This window comes from Bubalus bubalis, chromosome 18 (assembly GCF_019923935.1).
Source record: "Bubalus bubalis isolate 160015118507 breed Murrah chromosome 18, NDDB_SH_1, whole genome shotgun sequence".
Lineage (NCBI taxonomy): Eukaryota > Metazoa > Chordata > Mammalia > Artiodactyla > Bovidae > Bubalus > Bubalus bubalis.
This window is the reverse complement of record NC_059174.1, coordinates 51,601,714-51,625,053: the sequence shown is the minus strand read 5'-3', so window position 1 is coordinate 51,625,053 and position 23,340 is coordinate 51,601,714. Positions and strand designations below refer to the sequence as shown.

At 41.7% G+C, this 23,340-nt stretch overlaps 2 protein-coding genes across 2 annotated transcripts in view; both read right to left on the bottom strand.

Annotated features, from left to right (window-relative positions):
- LOC123330146 (zinc finger protein 226-like) overlaps positions 1-14,987 on the bottom strand; it is a 29,397-nt gene extending 14,410 nt beyond the window's left edge. Inside the window, 5 exon segments of the mRNA XM_045163504.1 lie at positions 2,914-4,161; positions 4,164-5,024; positions 8,712-8,838; positions 11,811-11,856; positions 14,738-14,987. Coding sequence (XP_045019439.1) covers positions 2,914-4,161; positions 4,164-5,024; positions 8,712-8,838; positions 11,811-11,856; positions 14,738-14,772 — 2,317 coding nt within the window. The 5' untranslated portion in view covers positions 14,773-14,987.
- A 4,628-nt stretch (positions 14,988-19,615) lies between these two features.
- The window catches only part of LOC123327513 (zinc finger protein 45-like), a 40,479-nt gene continuing 36,754 nt past the window's right edge, over positions 19,616-23,340 (bottom strand). Inside the window, exon 8 of the mRNA XM_045163501.1 lies at positions 19,616-21,738. Coding sequence (XP_045019436.1) covers positions 20,132-21,738 — 1,607 coding nt within the window. The 3' untranslated portion in view covers positions 19,616-20,131. The remainder of the gene's footprint in view (positions 21,739-23,340) is intronic.

Below are 23,340 nucleotides of genomic sequence, written 5' to 3'. Positions count from 1 at the left end.
TCTTTCTCTCCAAATGAAAGGTCAGGAGATGCTGGCCCCAAGCGCATTTCGGGGAAGTTTGAATGGATCGTGAAAAGCGGACCTGAAACACCATCATCAAGCGAAAGATGGCTGCTACGTTGTCTTCCTGGGGCCGAAGGGCCTGCGACTACCCGGAGCTCCTGGACTACACTTCCCAGAATTCCGTGAGGAGACATTCGCAGTCCGCCTTACTATAGCTGCAGTGTGCGAGCCTACACGGAGCTTTGGACTACACATCCCAGAATACAAAGGGAGTGCGTGTGGGCCCTCCACACTACCGCCCTCTTGGACTACACTTCAGCGAAGGTCCGAGCGGAAAGCCGTCAAAGCCTCGCCCCCTGATGAGGAAGTGGTCGGTTCACCTGGTTTTCACTTCCCTTAACCCCTAAGGTCTCAGGCAAATGTCTTGCCAGTCTACCGTGTCAGCCTTAGAACAGGGTTACAAGCTTAGAAGCACTTTGGACATGTCCAAGGGCCTAAGTGACATAAATGCATTACCAGCCATAGAGGCTTCCTGGTAAACCCCAGAGTTACTGTTGAAATAAGAGAAGGAAACTAGGCTTTCTTTGGAACAGGCTGAAGTCAAAAGTCAAAATACCTCAATCCCTGAAATGTGACCAAACATGCTTTGTCCTTACTGGTTCCACATCGAGAGGGTCCTCTGTTGTAATTCTGTTTTCCCTCCTCACGCACATCTTTTCAACAGGAAAAGTGAAAGTCGCTCAATCGTGTCCGACTCTTTGCGACCCCATGGACTATACAGATCATGGAATTCTCCAGGCCAGAATACTGGAGTGGGTAGCCTTTCCCTTCTCCAGGAGATCTTCCCAACCCAGGTTTCCCACATTGCAGGCGGATTCTTTACCAGGTGAGCCACACATGTAAAGAATCTGCCGGCAATGCAGGAGATGCAGGAGATGGGGTCAATACCTGGGTCGGGAAAATCCCCTGGAAGAGGCCAGTATTCTTGCCTGGAGAATTCTATGGACAGAGGAGCCTGTCAGGATACAGTCCACAGGATCGCAAAGAGTCAGATGCCAATGAATGTACATCTACTTCGTTTCCAGCTACTGAATTTGCCCTCTCCATGTTCTGTATTTAAAGTACAGCATAAAGATTCAATGGTTGAAACATCAATTTATCGGTGTATACAAAACAATCAGAATTTTTTTTTTTTATTTTGAAATTGGCTTCTGGGATCCTATCATAATTTTGATCTTTATATGCCTTATGACAATATAGAACAATCATTATGTCGTGTTAACTACAAGGGTTATTTACTAGTAATTTTTAAAAATTCTATTGTAATTTCCTGCTTTGATAGTACTGGTCAATGAAAAAACCATAACAGGAAATTACAAAATGAAAAAATACCACAAAATGCTCCTAACTAAGGAAAACCACTATGGAAGAGTATCCCTTTACACATGATCTTATGCATGTCTACATACAGATGTATGTGTACACGCACATAAACACACACACAAAGATTCGATTATACTCTGAAGGTTACAATCTGTGACCTCTCAAAGCCCATATTGTGTATCTCTTGCCATTATATTTGCCATAATTTTAATGGCTTCAGGTTAATATACAAATATAGTAAAACTCAAATTCCTACAGCTGTACACTTATTTCCATTAAAAAACTTCAGTGACATCATTGATGTGGTGCTTATCTTTTTCATATTTTAACTTCATAATCAAAAACATTCAATTATATGATTTTGAGATCAAAGAGATACACAACCTAGATACTGATAAGTACTCCTTTCCCAAAACCATGCTTTACTGCTACCAATAGGTCAAAGGACATAAATGTCAGTCTTGCCTCAATAATACATTTAATAATTTTATCAAATTCCTACATTTTCCTGGGTATTTTCCTCATGGATGTGTGTGAAAAATATGGCATAGCCTCTACCTGAGAAGTTTTGACAGAAGAAATGCTACAGTTCTTAGGAAGCAAACATTTCAAAGTCTGGATAATAATGCAGGGAATTAGAAATCAGTAAGTTCAAGGTCGACCAATAAAATTTTTTCTAGTGACAATTTTTGTGACATTTTCAAAATGTAACAGTAAATCCTGCCTTAACATTGAGTGACTCATAAAAAATCAATTGTAAAGTATGCAGTTACCTATTGTTGCAAAGTTAGTAACATTTTCAGTTTGTACTGTCAGAAAAAAAATCCGCAAGACAGTTCAATTTTATATTAGATACAACCCTTGGAAAACTAGACAGGGCCTCAGAAAATAACTCTACTTGAGAACAGAGGCGGTGGGAGGCAAGGAGCCAGTTGCAATAGGCTCATATCATATTAATACTGAAGATTATAGTATCAAGTGGTTTTCTGTACTTCAACAAATGATCACTTCCTGAATTAATTTTACTTGGTAGGTTTCCTCCTCTGAAACAATTTTCATATAGTGTACATTTCCCCCTTTTGGTTTATTTAACATACATGAGCTGAGCAGACCTACAAGCAAGAGTCGATGTTAAGGTTGTGTAGATTCAGCATCCAAGTGCCTGCCCTCATGGAGCTCACATTCTCCTGGACATCAGTTTTGACAAGCCCATACTTACACTTTCATTAAAGGCAAGAGCAAACTCTTCCTCTCTAAGTGCTATCTCCCTAAGTGGTATCTGACAAATGTCAAAGTTCTGAATGCAACCCTTACTGCACCACTCAGAGGAGGTTTCTGCTGTGTGGTCTGGTGAACACTGGGATATGTTCAGCTACTGCTTCGATACCCAATACCTTCCCTCCTATGAGACCTGACACTTGCAAGAATTCAGGGTTGCACATGAGTTTTTTGAAACAATCATTTTGTGGAACTTCTTTCCTCTGACAGTTCCCTGATGTTCTTACCACTCTCATTGCTTTCATGTATCTCCAGTATGAATTTTGTGATGACTTACAAGATTGGAGCGCCAACTGAAGCTCTTACCACACATCTCACACTTGTAAGGTTTCTCCCCTGTGTGAACGCGCCTGTGATACTGAAGCTGTGAAGACCGACTGAAGACTTTACCACACACGTCACATCTGTAGGGCTTCTCTCCAGTGTGGACACTCTGATGAAGCTGAAGACTTGAGGCCTGACTGAAGTGCTTCCCACACTCCCCACACTTATATGGTTTCTCTCCTGTGTGGACCCTCTGATGCATGTCGAGGTTCAGGCTCCACTTAAAGCCCTTCCCACACTCCTCACATTTGTATGGCTTTTCTCCAGTGTGGACTTTTTGGTGGGCTTGAAGGTGTGAACTCCGACCAAAGCTCTTGCCACATTCCTCACATTTGAATGGCTTTTCCCCACTGTGGACTCTCTGATGGGCCAGGAGATTTGAGGCCTGCCTGAAGACTTTTCCACACTCCTCACAATTGTATGGTTTCTCTCCGGTGTGGATTCTGCAGTGAATTTTAAGATCTGCTCTACGACTGAATCCCTTCCCACACTCTTCGCATTTGTATGGTTTCTCACCAGTATGGATCAGCTGGTGGATCTGAAGTCGTGAACTCTGATTGAAGCCCTGCCCACAATCCTCGCATTTGTAGGGTTTCTCTACGCTGTGGGCCTTCTGATGGATTTGAAGATACGAACTCTGACTGAAGCCCTTCCCACACACTTCACATTTATAGGGTTTTTCTCCTGTGTGGACGACCAGATGAACTTGATAATGGGAGTTCCTCCTGAAGTTCTTCCCGCACTCCTCACATTTGTATGGTTTCTCCCCTGTGTGGACTCTCTGATGTGCCTGAAGGTTTGAACTCAGAGTAAAGCCTTTACCACACACATTACATACATATGACTTCTCTCCAGTGTGGATTCCCTGATGGGCCTGAAGACTTGAAGGCCGACTAAAGCCTTTCCCACATTCCTCACATTTGTAGGGTTTTTCTCCTGTGTGGACTCTCTGGTGAATGTATAGATTTGAGCTACAAATGAAGCCCTTCCCACACTCCTCACATTTGTACGGTTTCTCTCCTGTATGGACTCTCTGGTGGGACTGAAGGTGTGAATTCCGACTGAAGCTCTTACCACATGCATCACATATGAATGGTTTCTCCCCAGTGTGGACTCTCTGATGGTCTTGAAGGTGGGAGGCCTGACTGAAGGCCCTGCCACACTCCTCACAGTGTAAGGTTTCTCTCCCGTGTGGACTTTACAATGAATGGTAAGTGCTGATCGACGACTGAAGCCTTTCCCACATTCCTCACATGTGAATGGTTTCTTTATGCTGTGGACTTTCTGATGAGTTTGCAGTTGTGAGCTCTGATGGAATTCCTTTCCACACTCATCACACACACTGCATTTTTCTCCTATGTGAACTCTCTGATGAATATGAAGAACTGAGCTACAACGGAAGCCTTTTCCACACTCATTGCACACGTGAGATGTCTCTTTTGAGTGTAACTGCTGGTGAAGATCAAAGGTAGAAAGGCTGGTAAAGGTTCTTTTACATTCATTACACTGGTAAGGTTTTTGTCCTGTGTGAATCATACTATTCTGATCCAATGTGGAAACCGTGCTGTCTTTTCTATAATCATTGTGGCAATAAGACTTTTCATTCTTGTGTACTCCTCGATCATCAAGGTGGTATGAGATCCGACCAATGCTGTCAACATCCGCTTTACACCGACATAGTTTACTTTGTGTGGAAATTTCCTGGTATCTATTCTGACAATTCTGTGACTCAGTCAAGGAACTTTTTCTCCAAGAATCTCGGGCTCTCAAAGATGCAAACCTTGGATTTCCAGTATCACCAGAACCACCTGCTTTCTCATTTAATATATAGTTCTCATCTTCAGAAATTTGAATAGATAGTTCTGACCCAACCTGGTGTGGGGAATAACCTTGTTTGTGGAGCTGACAATTATTTATCATGGAGTCTTGACATCTGGTTAAGTCGTTAGCAATTTGTTGCCAGATTTGCCAGCAGGAAAGCTCTTCGTGTAATCCTCTCTCTTGAATGGCACTCAACTCACTTTGATTGTTTTCTTCTATAATGACAGAGAATTAAGAGATGTGGACAGGTGAAAGCTTTGTTCAAAGAGTCAAGAGTTCACACTTAAGACACAGTATGAGACTTTAATGAACCCCAGCATGGTTTGACTTATCTTTTTCCCCACAAATAAAGTTCTCAGGTTTATATACTGACAGCAATCAAGAGACGGCCCATTAAACTCCCAAATACTTAGCAGTAATGAAAACCATGTAAAACAAAATGCTATCTGACATACTATTTACAGCATCTTTCAAAAATTACATATCGCTCCTATCACAGTACAGTATCAAGACAGACAAGCATTTTGCTGTGCTCACAGGTTTCACAATGTTTGGCAGTTAAGTTAGTCAGGGCTCAAGAAAGGCATGTACAGGTGAACCCCAGTTTGATTTCCAGGATGCTCAACAATTTTGAATTCCAGATTATCTCTGAATCAAGTCAGAGAAGCAAAAGAGCTTTCAGAAGGCAGGCGTCTGAAAGAGGAAAAGCACTGGAAAGTACAGCGTGCTGAAAAGCTGAAACGCCGCACCAGAGGCAGCAGTACACCAAGGAGGGAGTGCTGAGAAGATTCAAGGTGCTAAGAATCAGTGGGCGTGATAAAAAGCACAAACCTATACAATACCCTGGTTTCTTAGTGCAGTAGGCAGCACGTCAGATCATAATCTGAAACCTATACACTGGATCCTTCTGAGGTAGCTGTATAGCCTAATATGGCTCCACATCCCCATAAAGTAGGAATCAACATTTACAGGCTAGGGAAGAATGATGTCTCAGCATGGAAAGGACTTCCCTGGTGGTCCAGTCACTAAAACCGGTGGTCCAGTTCCCAATGCAAGGGTTTCAGGTTTGATCCCTGTTTGGGAACTAGATCTCACATGCTGTAACGAAGAGTTTACCTGTTGCAACTTAGAGATGCCACATGCCACAACCAAGACCTGGCACAGCCAAATACATAAATAAATATTAAGAAAACAAACTGGCTGCTTTTTTTAAAAAAAATAACCACAGCATGGAAAAATTTTGGACATAAATACATTGGCCTTTAACAAGAATGATTTCCAAAGTGAAGAAGGCAGTTCATGAATGAGGTGGGAATCAATTCCATAGCTTATGATAAGTATTTAGAAAGACTAGACACTGTCAAAGAATCATCAAAGCAGGTCAAGGCAAACATGATCTGAAGTCCCTTCTAAAGCATATGTACAAATCGCCACACAAACAAAATGTCTGTAGAGGTAACAACCTAAGATCCATTTCTTGTTACTGAGGTGGGCTTGGAAGGAAGGAGATGGGACAGAGCTGGGAAAATCTTTTCAGGGCAAGACTAACTCACCAGTTAGCTATTTTCTGAGACCTTTTCTCCCCGGATATGATGGATAAGGAAATAGAATTTTTTTTCCTTCTATGAAAAGCTACCTAAGAAGTAGACATAAGAATTCTTCATTCAAAAAAATTTTTCTCCCCAAATGAATATGCTTGCTAGTAACGGCTAAAAGAAAGTCACAGGGAAAGCATTTCACTCAGTTTGGTTATAATTACAGGTTCTATGCATGTGTCTGCTCAAGTTGATGAGGGTCAACTTGTACGGAAAGGCAAACACCCACATATACACCATGGGACCTGAGAAGTTAGAATTAGGCTGCTGCTGCTGCTGCTAAGTCGCTTCAGTCATGTCCGACCCTTAGCGACCCCAGAGACTGCAGCCTACCAGGCTCCTCTGTCCATGGGAGTTTCTAGGCAAGAGTACTGGAGTGGGTTGCCATTTCTTTCTCTGAGAATTAGGCTAGGAATTCATTTGAAGACACAAAAACATTTTGCAATATCCCTGTTCACTCGGATTTGTTCACCAGCCACTGGCTATTTAAGTGGTAGGCAAATTTCTCTGTCCATCGACTCATCCACTTATTCAACAAACATTTAGAGTCCTTGTCATGTACCAAGGCTATTCTAAGCACTTAGGCTTGTAAGCAATAAATGGAACAGACCAAATTCCTCCACTCTGGGGACTTCCCTAGTGGTCCAGTGGCTAAGACTCCACACTCCCAATACAGGTGGCCTGGGTTTGATCTCTAGTCAGGGAACTAGATCTCACATAGGCAGTGAAGATTGAAAATCCAGCATGCCTCAACTAAGACTGGCACAGCCAAATAAAGAAATGAATATTAAAAAACAACAGTGACAAATTCCTCCATTCCTGGAATACCCTCCAGGGGAAGAGAGAGAAGTGAGAAACAGGTGAACCAAAATGTATGTACATGAGTGACGATCAGTGCTCAGAGATCAACAAGACAGGGCAGAGAAAGAAAGAGAGGACTAGATTTTCTATAGGGTGGTACAAGGACAGCCCTCTCTTCCTCTTGAAGGTGAGTGACCTAAGGTAAGTACACAGGCCTGAAGGATTACCGGTGAAAGAGTATTCCAGGCAGAGAGGACAAGGAGACACATCCTTTGCAGGTCTGAGACAGTAGGGAGGATGATGGAGACGGAAAGGACAGAGTCAGAAGGAGGAGAGGAGATGTACTCAGGGAGGTGGTGGGGTTGAAAAGCAGACCATTAGAGGATCCCAGAAGTTGCTTTAGGTGGTTTTTATTCTGAACAGACAACTAACATAATCTGACTTAAAGTTACAAAGGATCCCTTCGCCACTTCAAGAACGAACTGTAGGAGGGGAAAGGTGGGAGCAGGTGATCAGTATAGACTGTGCAATAACCAGGGAAACAGATGTCCCATTGGGACCAGGTGATGGACAGCACAGGGCTGGTGAGAAGCACAACATATGGAGAGTTAACCACGAGAATGAACAACTGCTTGGTGCTTACCTAAATTTCTATCTGGGTCGCTGAATTCATCATCCAAAGCCTCTCTTCTCTTTCTATATGTTTTGTATCTCTTTTGAAGAATGAGAACATGCAGAGTTGCAAGTTAAAATGAACAGGTCAGAGCTACAATTTACTGGAAATTTGAGTTTCCAACTACATATTTAAGATACTGAAGAGTGAAGTACGAACAGCAGAGAAGAACAACTGCAAAATGGTTCTGATTATATTTCCATTATCAAGGCTAATTGTTTTAAGAGATTTTGCCTTGATTATAACAATAATAAATAATTTACGTTTCAAAAAAAGATACTGAAGGCCCTGTTTTTTAAACTTTGTATCATGACCCACTGAAGAAGTAGCATTTATTTCATGACTCGGACACATATGTAGGAATATGCATTACTAAAATGAAGGCTGAATGACCTATTTCTGACTGGTCTATTTTCCTAAAATCTGTTCCCACTGGCTCTCACACCACTCATGCATCGACCAGGGTTTTCACTGCAACGTGATCTATTCTTCCTAAGAAGCTCTTGATATTTTCTCTAATATTTGATTTCATTAAAAACGGCATATTAGGCTTGATAAGTTGGCTTTATAATCCACTAATGGGACTGCCACTAATCGGACATGAGTGAAATCTGAAAAAGAACAAAGTACAGCAGGATACTGTTCATTGACTGTTCTTTGACCAAAAAAAGAAAAAGACCTGAAACATACTGTTTAGAAAGACCAGAGATAGCCTCTCATATCCCACTGGAATTGGAAAAGTCTGGTCTTCAAACTCAGGGAACCATTTCAAGAACCCCAGAGCCTTGAAACACCAAGGTCACAAGACACTTGCAGAGAAAGGCTGTCCTCACCTACTGAGACCAGGTTCCGGAAGTTCTCCACCATCACATCCTGGTACAGCTTTCTCTGGGCTGAGTCCAGTAACCCCAGCTCGTCCTCTGTGAAGGCCACAGCCACGTCCTTGAAGGTCACTGCCTCCTACAACAAACAATACCAGCTCAATCTTATAGCCAGTGTCCAGTGGAAGAGGGGCAGCACCAGGAAGGAGAGGAGGATGATAAGAAGTTGCTCTGGCTCCTGTGCAATGTGTAGACTTCCCAGCCCTGCTCCTTCCATCCTGCCAACATCACACTGCCTTTCCTTAGCCTCACTGCAAGTGCAGCTATGAAGAAGGAAGGTTTGTGTATTTACCTGGTGTTCTCAGTGAACTCATCAACTCCCTAGAATTCTAACTGCTGCATCCTGAACTAAAAAGCCTTCACTTTTTATTTCTGGCCATGCCTTTCAGCTTGTGGGATCTTAAGTTTCCTGACCAGGGATTGAACCCGGGCCTTGGCAGTGGAAGTGCAGAGTCTTAACCACTGGCCACCAAGTGAAAGTCACTAAGTTGTGTCTGACTCTTTGCGACCCCATGGACTATACAGTCCATGAAATTCTCTAGGCCAGAATACTGGAGTAGGTAGCCTTTCCCTTCTTCAGGGGATCTTCACAACCCAGGGATTGAACCCAGGTCTTCTGCATTGCAGGTGGATTCTTTACCAGCTGAGCCATAAAAGGAACTCCCCAAAACATTTCACTTTTTAGTTACAATCGTCAATTGTCCCAGAAACATTTACTAATTTAGGCCCGGCAGTATATGATGGCACCTGCCTCTCACTGAAGTAGGAACCAGGTGAGGAGGAGGGTCATATGAGGGAATTAACCAAAAGGCCATGCCAGGCCTCAGATGAAACCCTTCTTTCTTTCCCTGTTTGTCTTTCTCTTATCTAATGGTATACTCTGACTCCAGAATCTTGGTTTTCTGGATAAATCTGAATTGGTTCCTCATTTTTCACAACCCTTTTACTTAAAACAAAGATAAAACCAAGTACATACCTCTTTAGACAATTGTTCTCAGGTGTCAATGCAGTGACAAGTGAAGTACCACCTGACTTTTAAAATTAAGGTCATGGATTATTTTGATCAAAAGAAAAAAAAAATACTGGGTTAGCCAAAAGGTTCATTCCAGCTTTTCCGTACCACCATACAGAAATATCTGAACAAACTTTTTGGCCAACCCAGTACAAGATGGAAAAACAAACAAACCAGTAAATAAAATACACACAGGGTCTGATTCAACCACAGGAAGACAGAATCTCACTCTTGTCATAAGAAAACTACCAATAGTTATGTTTTCTGTGTGAAGAGGCAGTTTTACCCTGCTGTGCCATATTTGGCTATTTTACCAAAAAACATCCAAGGTACCACTTACAAAATATACCACTTCAATTTTGCATATCTAGTATGTCAAGGGCAAAAAGAGGCAATATTTTTCAGAATACATTTTTTGAGAAAAAAGCTAGATCAGGAACATTGTCACTGTAGCATTCTTAAAACCGTAAAAGTCCTAAAGGTCTATGAATAAAAAATAGTTTAAAACTAAGTATGTAAGAAAGCTAAGCATCAAAGAATTGATGCTTTTGAACTGTGGTGCTGGAGAAGGCTCTTGAGAGTCCTTTGGTCTGCAAGGAGATCCAACCAGTCAATCCTAAAGGAAATCAGTCCTGAATATTCATTGGAAGAATTGATGCTGAAGCTGAAGCTCCAATACTATGGCCACCTGATGTGAAGAACTCATTCACTGGGAAAGACCCTGATGCTGGGAAAGACTGAAGGCGGGAGGAGAAGGGGACCACAGAGGATGAGATGGTTGATGGCATCACCAACTCGATGGACATGAGTCTGAGCAAGCTCCAGGTGTTGGTGATGGACAGGGAAGCCTGGCATCCTTTAGTCCATGGGGTCGCAAAGAGTCAGACACGACAGACATGACTGAAGTTTTTGGGAACATGATAAAGCAATTAAAAGCAAATGTTAGGTAGTATTAAATGAGAAAAGTTTTTAAACTATATCTATTTTATAAATGAGTTTCCCTGTAGCTCAGATGGTAAACAATCTGCCTGCAATGCAAGAGACCCAGGTTCGATTCCTGGGTTGGGAAGATCCTTTGGCAAAAGGAAAGGCTACTCACTCCAGTAGTCTTGCCCGGAGAATCCATGGACAGAGGGGCCTGGCAGGCTACAGTCAGTGGGGTCACCAAGAATCAGACATGACTGAGTGACTAATACAACTACTACTATGTTATAAATATAAATACATAGCTATGAATACATATGATGAAGAGATTACAGAAATATAAAAGCAGCTAATTTGTAAGCTGGGAAATATTAAAGTGGAAGATGTTCTTCATGTCCCTTAATTTTTCTTTTACTTGTGAAATAAAAAGTGACGAAATAAAACCAAAATTAAAACCAAAACTAATTACATAAGACAGGAATTTTTTAAAAAGCACACATGGCTCACAAAGGTCTTCACAGGCTTAGACTCTCCTTGAAAAAGAAAAACCCAGAGGGAACTACAGTCAGTATTTTGTTATTACAAAATATTTCCTTGTAAGGGAAAAGAATCTGAATATATATATACATACACACATATATAATTGAATCATTTTGCTGTACCTGAAACTAACACAACATTGTAAATCAACTATGAAAGTGAAAAGTGAAAGTGAAAGTCACTCAGTCACGTCCGACTCTTTGCGACTCCATGGACTATACAGTCCATGGACTTCTCCAGACCAGAATAGTAGAGTGGGTAGCCTTTCCCTTCTCCAGGGGATCTTCCCAACCCAGGGATTGAACCCAGGTTTCCCGCATTGCAGGTGGATTCTTTACCAGCTGAGCCACAAGGGAAGCCCAAGAACACTGGAGTGGGTAGCCTATTCCTTCTCCAGCGGATCTTCCAGACCCAGGAATTGAACCGGGGTCTCCTGCATTGCAGGTGGATTCTTTACCAACTGAGCTATCAGGGAAGCTATACTTCAATTAAAAACAAAGAAAGAAAAATCCATGTAAAATCTCTGAGTACAAAAATGGTATTTTTTAACAGCAAGACAGACAAGCTCTACTCACCATGAACATGTTCATCTTCTCTCTCCTTCCAGGGAAGTGCAGAGTCCTAGGAAGACAGAGGGGGAAAGCAGAAAGAAGTCAGTGAAAACTGGTTTACAAAAACATGACTAACCCAGGTGGGGCTCACTGTGAATCAGCAAGGCACTCAGTCGTCCAAGTGGCTGCAGCCGAGTGGGCTTGAGAGGGATCCTGCACTGATACCAGATGCCTCTGAGACCTCTCTCATTAGCTGTTCAGGGAGCAACATGCCCACCCACACACTGGCCCTATCAGTGTGCTGCGGCTTCCACAGCGGTCATTCTTATTCCAAGGTGTAATAAGAGACCGTGTGAGTAAGAGCAGGCTTTGGAGTCAACACGCATGGGCTGAAATCCGGGCTACACCACTCACTAGCAGTGTCATCTTTGGCAAATTATTAACATCTCTCCGCCTCAATTCTGTCATCAGCAAGTAGGGGAGAACAGGGGTATCCACCTCATGAGACTGGTGTAAGGCAGAAAGCTCTGAGAACCCCGTCAGGATTTCTTATTTCTCAGCAACTGTGGTAAAGCAGATGATATTGTACAATTTGAAATGATCCTTATAGACGTGATTTCTAACGACAGAACACTGTCAAATATGGGCAGGTCCCAGGTTGTTGTCCCGAAATGGGAGCTTTTAGAGTTCTGCAAATTTCTGCTTGTATTCCTCAAAATTTTGTTACCACAACATTAATATTTAAACTGAAATAGGCAAGTTTTTATAAAAGATATAAAAATACATTGTTTCTTTTTAACCAGGAAGTACCCTTTTGACAATTATGCACAGATGTAAAGAGAACTAATAAAAGCCTGGATTCTGCAACAATAATAATAAAACACCTTGACAGTCCATACCGAAAAATTCCATACAGGAATCTGGATTATAAATAAAGAAATGTTTAAGAAATAAATGGATGAGAAGAGAGAGCTCCCCCCCATGGTAGAACACAAACTAATAACTGTAGAATGAAAAACAGAAAATCATCAATGGGTGCTAAAATTTGGAAAAGTTTAGTACAGAGTAAGATAGCCACATTGTTTCAAAATATTAATTGCAAAAGGGACAACAGTTACTTCGCAGACACCTTAACCAAGCACACAAAGCTGAAATCACCAGCTGGAACAAACCCACAAACTGACATTTGCTTGGTATGATGCCTTAGAGGGCTGCCTCACCACTTCTGGGGCATCACTGTTAATAATGGATAACCTGAATCCAATTATGAACAAATATCAGATAAACCAGGGCTTCTCTGGTGACTCAGTGGTAAAGAATCCACCTGCCAATGCAGGAGATGAGTTTGATCCCTGGTCCAGGAAGATCCCACATGCTATGAAGCAATTAAACCCAGGTGTCCCAACTACTGAGCCCTCAAGCTGCAACTACTGAAGCCCACGTGGCCTAGAGCCTGTGCTCCACAACAAGAGAAGCCACCGCAAGGAGAAGCCTGTGCACAACTAGAGGAAAGCCCGTGCAGCAACGAAGACCCAGCACAGCCAAACACAAATGAATAAAATTATTTTTTTAAATGCATAACCTGAATCTAATCATGAACAAGTATCAGATAAACCACAGCTTCCTTAGGTGGCTCAGTAGTGAGGAATCTGTCTACCAATGCAGAAGACATGGGTTCTATCCCGGATCTGGGAAGATACCACATGCTGTGGAGCAATTAAGCCTGTGTTTCACAACTACTGAGCCCACAAGCTGTAGAACCCGTGCTCCACAACAAGAGAAGCACCACAATAAGAAGCCCGTGCACTGCAACTAGAGTGCAGCCCCTGCTCGCCATAACTAGAGAAAAGCCTGTGCAGCAACCAAGACCCAGCACAGCCAAAAATAAATAAATAAATAAAATTATTTTAAAAATGATAATGTAAAACCTGAACCTAATTATGAACAAAGGTCAGAGAAACCAAAAAAGAGGGCCCTCCCACAACATAATTTATCAATACTCTTCAAAAATATCAAAAGCCAAAAAGTCTGAGAAATCATTCTGGGCTAAAGAAGACTAATGAAACAAAGATTAAGTGCAAAGCATATAACTGGACTACACCTTGAAGAAGAAAAGTGGCTCGCCAAGACTTTATTAGAACCAACAAGGACCTACTGTATAGCACAGGGAAATTACACTCGATATTTTGTAGTAACCTATAAGGGAAAAGAATCTGAAAAATATGAATCACTGTGCTGTGAAATAAACATGATATTATAAGTCAACTAGATTTCAATTTTAAACAAGATCTTAAAGAAAAGGCTAATAAAAAATGTAAATATGGGCTGTGCATTAGATAGTAGTGTGTTATCAATGTCATTAACCTCCTTTTGATCAACTGGCTCTGCAAACGAAAAAATATACAAGCATGATAAAGCCATGAAAAACCACACTGCAATGAGAACTAGCAAGAGAAACGGCTCGAACTTGGTGTTTTTAACTGATCAACAAGAATCGTGTTGAAATGAGAAAAAGACAAGTTACTCCATAACACAGACAAAAATAACCAAAGAACTGGGACTTCCCTGGTAGTCCAGGGGTTGAGAATCCACCTTCCAATTTAGGGGATGTAGGTTGGACCCCTGGTCGGGGAACTAAGATCCCACATGCTGTGGAGCCACTAAGCCTATTTGTCGAAACTAAGACCTGATGCAGTCACAAGTAAATAATATTAAAACAAAAACAAAAACAAAGAACTGTCCTCTCAGCAAACATGAAGTGATGGACCACTTCATTAATAATGACTCCAGTCCCATTTTGTTTCTCTCATCCACTAGATGCAAATCATTATGATATTCAGTAGTCAAATTGCATCTCCTTCTTGACACCATCCAATCCAGAACAAACTCTCACTGTGTAAAGCTCTCCCCAACTCAGTTAACACAAACCGAAACCGTAGAAACAGCCATACCTCACCGCCTCCATACCAGGACACCAGTGCGGCATAGGTGTCCTTGCTGCAGTAAGCTCAAACAAAAGGAGCTCTTTGATTACAGGTATGTTCCTGGTGGCTGTTGCCTGGCGGTCACAAATGAGCAACTGAGCAAAACAGAAATAATTGATAACTCCACATAAAGAGTATATGAGAACTCCTTATACTATTTTTGCAACTTTTCTCTGTTTGAAATTATTTTTATATTATTTCCTATTATTTTAATGAAAATAAAGGTATAGAAAACATACAACACAGCACATCAGCTATACTCCAATAAATATTTTAAGAAATAAAATTTAAAAAGAGAAGCTAAGAAACAGTCATAGTAATAACAATAGTAATAATAGTAGTGATTCACTGATGATGACTATGGCAAAAATATCCAGTACTAACTAACAGTAACTATTAGTTGATCTTCCCCCTTTAGGCACAAGTTTACGAGGCTTTCCAGGTGGCTCAGTGGTAAAGAATCCACCTCCCAAGCAGGAAACTCGGGTTTGATCCCTGGGTGAGAAAGACCCCCTAGAGAAGGAAAAGGCAACCCACTCCAGTACTCCTGCCTGGAAAATCTCATGGACAGAGCTGCCTGGTGGGCTACAGTTCATGGTGTCCCAAAGAGTCGGACACAATTTAGCAACTAAACACCAGCAACAGCACTCTAGTTTAAAAGATAGCAATGAATCCACCCCCAAAAGCCTGGAAGGGATATATCTTCACATCTAATACCCTTTCATTTTGATTCTACACTTGCTAGCTACCTTTTGCTCAAGTCAGGATTTTTCGCAAGGATCCCTGACAAGTGACAATCATTAGTGGGGTAATAAAATCCTCCAACTAAGTAAAGCTCCACTTTATCCAGCTCAGCTTTATCTGCGACATCCAGCAATTTCCTCGGCCTCAGTTTCCAGACAAGATCCTTTCCTGAGCTTCTCATATTTTCACATGCAGGGGAGTTACTACAGGATCTTGTTGGAATGCAGACTTCTGGGCCCCCTATGCAGAAATTCTAAATCAGAAGGTCTTGAATGGGGCTCAAGGCTGGGCCTTCCTACCCAAGTGATGCCAATGCTGCTGGCCTGTGGATCACAATTTGAGTAGCAAGGCAGTGTAACCTCAGTCCCAAAGAAAACAGCCTCCACTAAACACACACATAAACAAAGAGTAACCAGACAAAAAGGCACGAAAATATTAACAGCTGTTATCTTTACATCCTAAACTTACAGGTAATTAAAATTTTTCTTTACATCTGCATTTACCGTAATGATTGTTACTTCTGTAATATAAATATTTGAAATAAAATAAATGACCCAGTTGAGAAAACTATCTTAAAATTGATAGACTAGGCAATTCCCTGGTGGTCCCTGGTTAGGACTCGGTACTTTCACTGCCATGGGCCCTGGCTCAATCCCTGGTCAGGGAACTAAGATCCAGCAAGCTGTGTGGTGAGACCAAAGAAACCACACACACAAAACACAACAAACAAAAAAACTTCATAGAATAACCTCAACTTTGCTCTCAAGGTCCCCACATTTAAGTCCCAACCTACTTTCATGAAGAGATTCTAGTCAGTTCCCTATGCTCAACAAGAATATATCAAAGAGATTAGCAAACTCGGGTGTTGGATTCAGCCTGCCCAGGGTTACAATCGCAGCTCTGCCTCTTACTGTTCAGCTGAGGATGGGCCAATAGGGTTGTGTTCCCTGGCTCCATCTCCTTATCTCTAAAGCAGAGAAAACAGCAGTACCGATGCACAGAGCCAGTGTGATGGAAAGGTGTTCATCAGTATAAAGCTTTTGGAACGTAATTTAAGTGACCAAGGCATAGTTACAATCATTACTCATGCCCTATACGTTCTACAGTTTATGTATCTTAAATAGAAGAATGCCAAGTTCTACTCCCGTGGGTCTCTGTTGCCTCTTCCTTCGTGTAGTGCTTTCTGAGAAGTCAGGGCTGGAGAAGGAAAGGAGGTTGTGAAATCCCAAGATTGTGTTTGCATCCCCTATATTTCACACCCTCTTGTACCAGCTAGAAGAAACCCTCCCTTTTCTAAACAAGTCCGGAGTCCAGGACAATTCAGTTTCCTGGGCTCTCAGAATCTGTGACAATCCAGGACTTCTGAATTACAGAAGCATTAATAACAATCATGTGTCAGGCTTTTGTTGACCTTTTGCTATCTTTTTTCTTCAAATACTGTATTAAGAAAGCATTGCTTTTACTTCTCTTTTACAGAACAGCAACGGAGGCACAAAAGGGTTAAGCAACTCACCCAGTGTGACAGAGTATGAAGCCAAAGTGTTAGCTTCATAAGTGGGAGGTCAGGTTAGGGGTTCAGAAAGCCGGGGAGACCCTCAAATCCCAAGAAGCACGACCTGAGCCCGCCCCATCCCGGGATGCTACCAAACGCTCCGCCCAGGGGCACGAACATCATCACCCTTGGCCGTCAAACCTCTGCTTCTAGCCGCTGCTTCTCTTTCTCTCCAAATGAAAGGTCAGGAGATGCTGGCCCCAAGCGCATTTCGGGGAAGTTTGAATGGATCGTGAAAAGCGGACCTGAAACACCATCATCAAGCGAAAGATGGCTGCTACGTTGTCTTCCTGGGGCCGAAGGGCCTGCGACTACCCGGAGCTCCTGGACTACACTTCCCAGAATTCCGTGAGGAGACATTCGCAGTCCGCCTTACTATAGCTGCAGTGTGCGAGCCTACACGGAGCTTTGGACTACACATCCCAGAATACAAAGGGAGTGCGTGTGGGCCCTCCACACTACCGCCCTCTTGGACTACACTTCAGCGAAGGTCCGAGCGGAAAGCCGTCAAAGCCTCGCCCCCTGATGAGGAAGTGGTCGGTTCACCTGGTTTTCACTTCCCTTAACCCCTAAGGTCTCAGGCAAATGTCTTGCCAGTCTACCGTGTCAGCCTTAGAACAGGGTTACAAGCTTAGAAGCACTTTGGACATGTCCAAGGGCCTAAGTGACATAAATGCATTACCAGCCATAGAGGCTTCCTGGTAAACCCCAGAGTTACTGTTGAAATAAGAGAAGGAAACTAGGCTTTCTTTCGAACAGGCTGAAGTCAAAAGTCAAAATACCTCAATCCCTGAAATGTGACCAAACATGCTTTGTCCTTACTGGTTCCACATCGAGAGGGTCCTCTGTTGTAATTCTGTTTTCCCTCCTCACGCACATCTTTTCAACAGGAAAAGTGAAAGTCGCTCAATCGTGTCCGACTCTTTGCGACCCCATGGACTATACAGATCATGGAATTCTCCAGGCCAGAATACTGGAGTGGGTAGCCTTTCCCTTCTCCAGGAGATCTTCCCAACCCAGGTTTCCCACATTGCAGGCGGATTCTTTACCAGGTGAGCCACACATGTAAAGAATCTGCCGGCAATGCAGGAGATGCAGGAGATGGGGTCAATACCTGGGTCGGGAAAATCCCCTGGAAGAGGCCAGTATTCTTGCCTGGAGAATTCTATGGACAGAGGAGCCTGTCAGGATACAGTCCACAGGATCGCAAAGAGTCAGATGCCAATGAATGTACATCTACTTCGTTTCCAGCTACTGAATTTGCCCTCTCCATGTTCTGTATTTAAAGTACAGCATAAAGATTCAATGGTTGAAACATCAATTTATCTGTGTATACAAAACAATCAGAATTTTTTTTTTTTTTTGAAATTGGCTTCTGGGATCCTATCATAATTTTGATCTTTATATGCCTTATGACAATATAGAACAATCATTATGTCGTGTTAACTACAAGGGTTATTTACTAGTAATTTTTAAAAATTCTATTGTAATTTCCTGCTTTGATAGTACTGGTCAATGAAAAAACCATAACAGGAAATTACAAAATGAAAAAATACCACAAAATGCTCCTAACTAAGGAAAACCACTATGGAAGAGTATCCCTTTACACATGATCTTATGCATGTCTACATACAGATGTATGTGTACATGCACATAAACACACACACAAAGATTCGATTATACTCTGAAGGTTACAATCTGTGACCTCTCAAAGCCCATATTGTGTATCTCTTGCCATTATATTTGCCATAATTTTAATGGCTTCAGGTTAATATACAAATATAGTAAAACTCAAATTCCTACAGCTGTACACTTATTTCCATCAAAAAACTTCAGTGACATCATTGATGTGGTGCTTATCTTTTTCATATTTTAACTTCATAATCAAAAACATTCAATTATATGATTTTGAGATCAAAGAGATACACAACCTAGATACTGATAAGTACTCCTTTCCCAAAACCATGCTTTACTGCTACCAATAGGTCAAAGGACATAAATGTCAGTCTTGCCTCAATAATACATTTAATAATTTTATCAAATTCCTACATTTTCCTGGGTATTTTCCTCATGGATGTGTGTGAAAAATATGGCATAGCCTCTACCTGAGAAGTTTTGACAGAAGAAATGCTACAGTTCTTAGGAAGCAAACATTTCAAAGTCTGGATAATAATGCAGGGAATTAGAAATCAGTAAGTTCAAGGTCGACCAATAAAATTTTTTCTAGTGACAATTTTTGTGACATTTTCAAAATGTACAGTAAATCCTGCCTTAACATTGAGTGACTCATAAAAAATCAATTGTAAAGTATGCAGTTACCTATTGTTGCAAAGTTAGTAACATTTTCAGTTTGTACTGTCAGAAAAAAAATCCGCAAGACAGTTCAATTTTATATTAGATACAACCCTTGGAAAACTAGACAGGGCCTCAGAAAATAACTCTACTTGAGAACAGAGGCGGTGGGAGGCAAGGAGCCAGTTGCAATAGGCTCATATCATATTAATACTGAAGATTATAGTATCAAGTGGTTTTCTGTACTTCAACAAATGATCACTTCCTGAATTAATTTTACTTGGTAGGTTTCCTCCTCTGAAACAATTTTCATATAGTGTACATTTCCCCCTTTTGGTTTATTTAACATACATGAGCTGAGCAGACCTACAAGCAAGAGTCGATGTTAAGGTTGTGTAGATTCAGCATCCAAGTGCCTGCCCTCATGGAGCTCACATTCTCCTGGACATCAGTTTTGACAAGCCCATACTTACACTTTCATTAAAGGCAAGAGCAAACTCTTCCTCTCTAAGTGCTATCTCCCTAAGTGGTATCTGACAAATGTCAAAGTTCTGAATGCAACCCTTACTGCACCACTCAGAGGAGGTTTCTGCTGTGTGGTCTGGTGAACACTGGGATATGTTCAGCTACTGCTTCGATACCCAATACCTTCCCTCCTATGAGACCTGACACTTGCAAGAATTCAGGGTTGCACATGAGTTTTTTGAAACAATCATTTTGTGGAACTTCTTTCCTCTGACAGTTCCCTGATGTTCTTACCACTCTCATTGCTTTCATGTATCTCCAGTATGAATTTTGTGATGACTTACAAGATTGGAGCGCCAACTGAAGCTCTTACCACACATCTCACACTTGTAAGGTTTCTCCCCTGTGTGAACGCGCCTGTGATACTGAAGCTGTGAAGACCGACTGAAGACTTTACCACACACGTCACATCTGTAGGGCTTCTCTCCAGTGTGGACACTCTGATGAAGCTGAAGACTTGAGGCCTGACTGAAGTGCTTCCCACACTCCCCACACTTATATGGTTTCTCTCCTGTGTGGACCCTCTGATGCATGTCGAGGTTCAGGCTCCACTTAAAGCCCTTCCCACACTCCTCACATTTGTATGGCTTTTCTCCAGTGTGGACTTTTTGGTGGGCTTGAAGGTGTGAACTCCGACCAAAGCTCTTGTCACACTCTTCACATTTGAATGGTTTTTCTCCACTGTGGACTCTCTGATGGGTCAGAAGATGAGACGCCTGACTAAAGACTTTTCCACACTCCTCACAATTATACGGTTTCTCTCCGGTGTGGATTCTGCAGTGAATTTTAAGATCTGCTCTACGACTGAATCCCTTCCCACACTCTTCGCATTTGTATGGTTTCTCACCAGTATGAATCAGCTGGTGGATCTGAAGTCGTGAATTCTGATTGAAGCCCTGCCCACACTCCTTGCATTTGTAGGGTTTCTCTATGCTGTGGGCCTTTTGATGGATTTTAAGATATGAACTCTGACGAAAGCCTTTCCCACATACCTCACATTTATAGGGTTTTTCTCCTGTGTGGACGACCAGATGAACTTGATAATGGATTTTCATCCTGAAGTTCTTCCCACACTCATCACATCTGTATGGTTTCTCTCCTGTGTGGACTCCCTGATGGGCTTGAAAACTCGAACTGTAAATGAAGCCCTTACCACACACTTTACATACATATGGTTTCTCTCCAGTGTGAATTCTCCGATGGGCCTGAAATTGTGAAGGTTGAACAAAGCATTTACTGCACTCCTCACATTTATAAGGTTTCTCTCCTGTGTGGACCCTCTGGTGGATATGCAGATTTGAGCTACAAGTGAAACATTTCCCACACTCCTCACATTTGTATGGTTTTTCTCCAGTGTGGACCATACAATGACTGTTAAGTGCTGATCTGCGGCGGAAGTTCTTACCACATATATCACATTTGAATGGTTTCTCCCCAGTGTGGATTCTCTGATGTTCCTGAAGATGTGAAGCATGAATGAAGGCCCTTCCACATTTGTCACAAGTGTAAGGTTTCTCTCCCGTGTGTAATTTACAATGAACAGTAAGTGTTGATCTACGACTGAAGCCTTTCCCACACTGCTCACATCTGAATGGCTTCTCTACAGTGTGGACTTTCTGATGAATTTGCAGCTGTGAACTCTGGCTGAATTCCTTGCCACACTCATCACACTTATAGCGTTTCTCTCCCGAGTGCACTCTCTGATGAATGCGAAGTGCTGAGCTGTAACAGAAGCTTTTTCCACACTCACAACATGTATGAGACTTCTCTCCTGAGTGAATTTGTTGATGAAGATCAAAGTTGGAGAGAGCATCAAAAGATTTTGTACATTCATTACACTGAGAAGGTATCTGGCCTGTGTGAATTACAGATAGTCCTGCCCCATTCTGGCCAGGTGAGTCACATTGTTGGTGGAATTCAGAACATTTTATCCTGGAGTCTTGACTCCTGGTTAAGTCACTTGCAATGTGTCGCCAGATCTGCCAGCAGGAAAGCTCTTCATGTGGTCCTACTTCTGAAATAGTCTCCATCTCACTTTGGATCTTTTCTTCTGCAAAGACACAAAATTCAGAGATGTGGACAACTGAAGGCTCTGTTCGCTGTTTTCAAGATTTCACATTTAGGAGAGAGTATGAGACGTGAATGAATCCAGAGAATGTTCAGTTTGTCTCTTCCATTGTGTGTCATGTGCTCTGATTTGCATGCCAATGGAAACCAAGTGGTGGTCCAGGTTGCTCTTACCCCCTAAGCATAACAAAACCCACTGGTGCAAGCTTCCTCCATGAGGTGCAAGTTAGATGCCAAAATTTAACTTGAAAAATTGATAATTAGATTCAAACTGTTTACCTATAGACATTTTCTATTGGATTCAAAGGCAGTGTAGAATCTCCAATAGTAAACTTTATAGTTAGTAAATGATGCAGACAAAAAAGTTATATAGATAATAAAATATGAATCAACTAGAACTTTAAGGGAAAGCAATAACTTTTTTTGTAAACAAAACTTGGAAGCAACTAAGATGCCCTTCAGCAGGTGAATGTATAAATAAAAAGTATGGTACTTCCACACAACGGAATATTATTCAGTGCTAACAAGAAATGTACTACCAAGCCAGGAAAAGATGTGGAGGAAATGTAAATCCATATTTCTAAGTTTCTAAATAGAAGCCAATCTGACAAGCATACATACTGTGTAATTCCAACTATATGACATTCTGGAAAACCCAGTGCAGCCAAATAAAGTGAATAAAAATAAATATTTAAAAAGAAAAAAGAACCAGCATCATCATCAACAGGAAAGGGGTCATCACATGAAGTACCTATGAAAGTGATACATATAAATCTCCAACACCTGAAATGCAGGTTTTGGTTATGACAAAGCATGCATTTCTTACCATGGCTCATGTTTTACCAAAAAAATCCCTCAAAAACTGAGTCTAACTTCTTGAGTTACTTTCCTGCACAGCAGAAATTAGCACAGCATTGTAAATCAACTATTCTTCAATTTAAATTAAAGAAAAAAAGGAAAGAAATTAAAATAAAAAGGAACTGGGAAAATTAAATTTTAAAAACTAAAAGGAAGAAAAAAAAGTAATCAGATAGGCAATCATCAAAGACAAAAAATGTTCTCCAACCTCCTTCCTTCACTCTGGTTTTTACATGACCTATACTTATCCCCTTCACACTGAGAGAAACACAGCTCTCCTATCCCATCCATCAAACTTACACAGTCAACAAATATTTACAGATGCTTGCCACAACTGGGCTGCTCCAGGTACTCAAGACAGACAAAACTCCACACTCCTGGTGATCACACTCCAGTGCAGAGAAGGGTGATAAACAAGCAAAGTCTGTGAGATCCAGTAAGATGCAGAAAGAGGAGAGAAAAGGGAGGATGGAATTTTACACAGGGTGGTCAGAGAAGGCATCTCTCATGATGTTGGAACTGAGCGAAGACC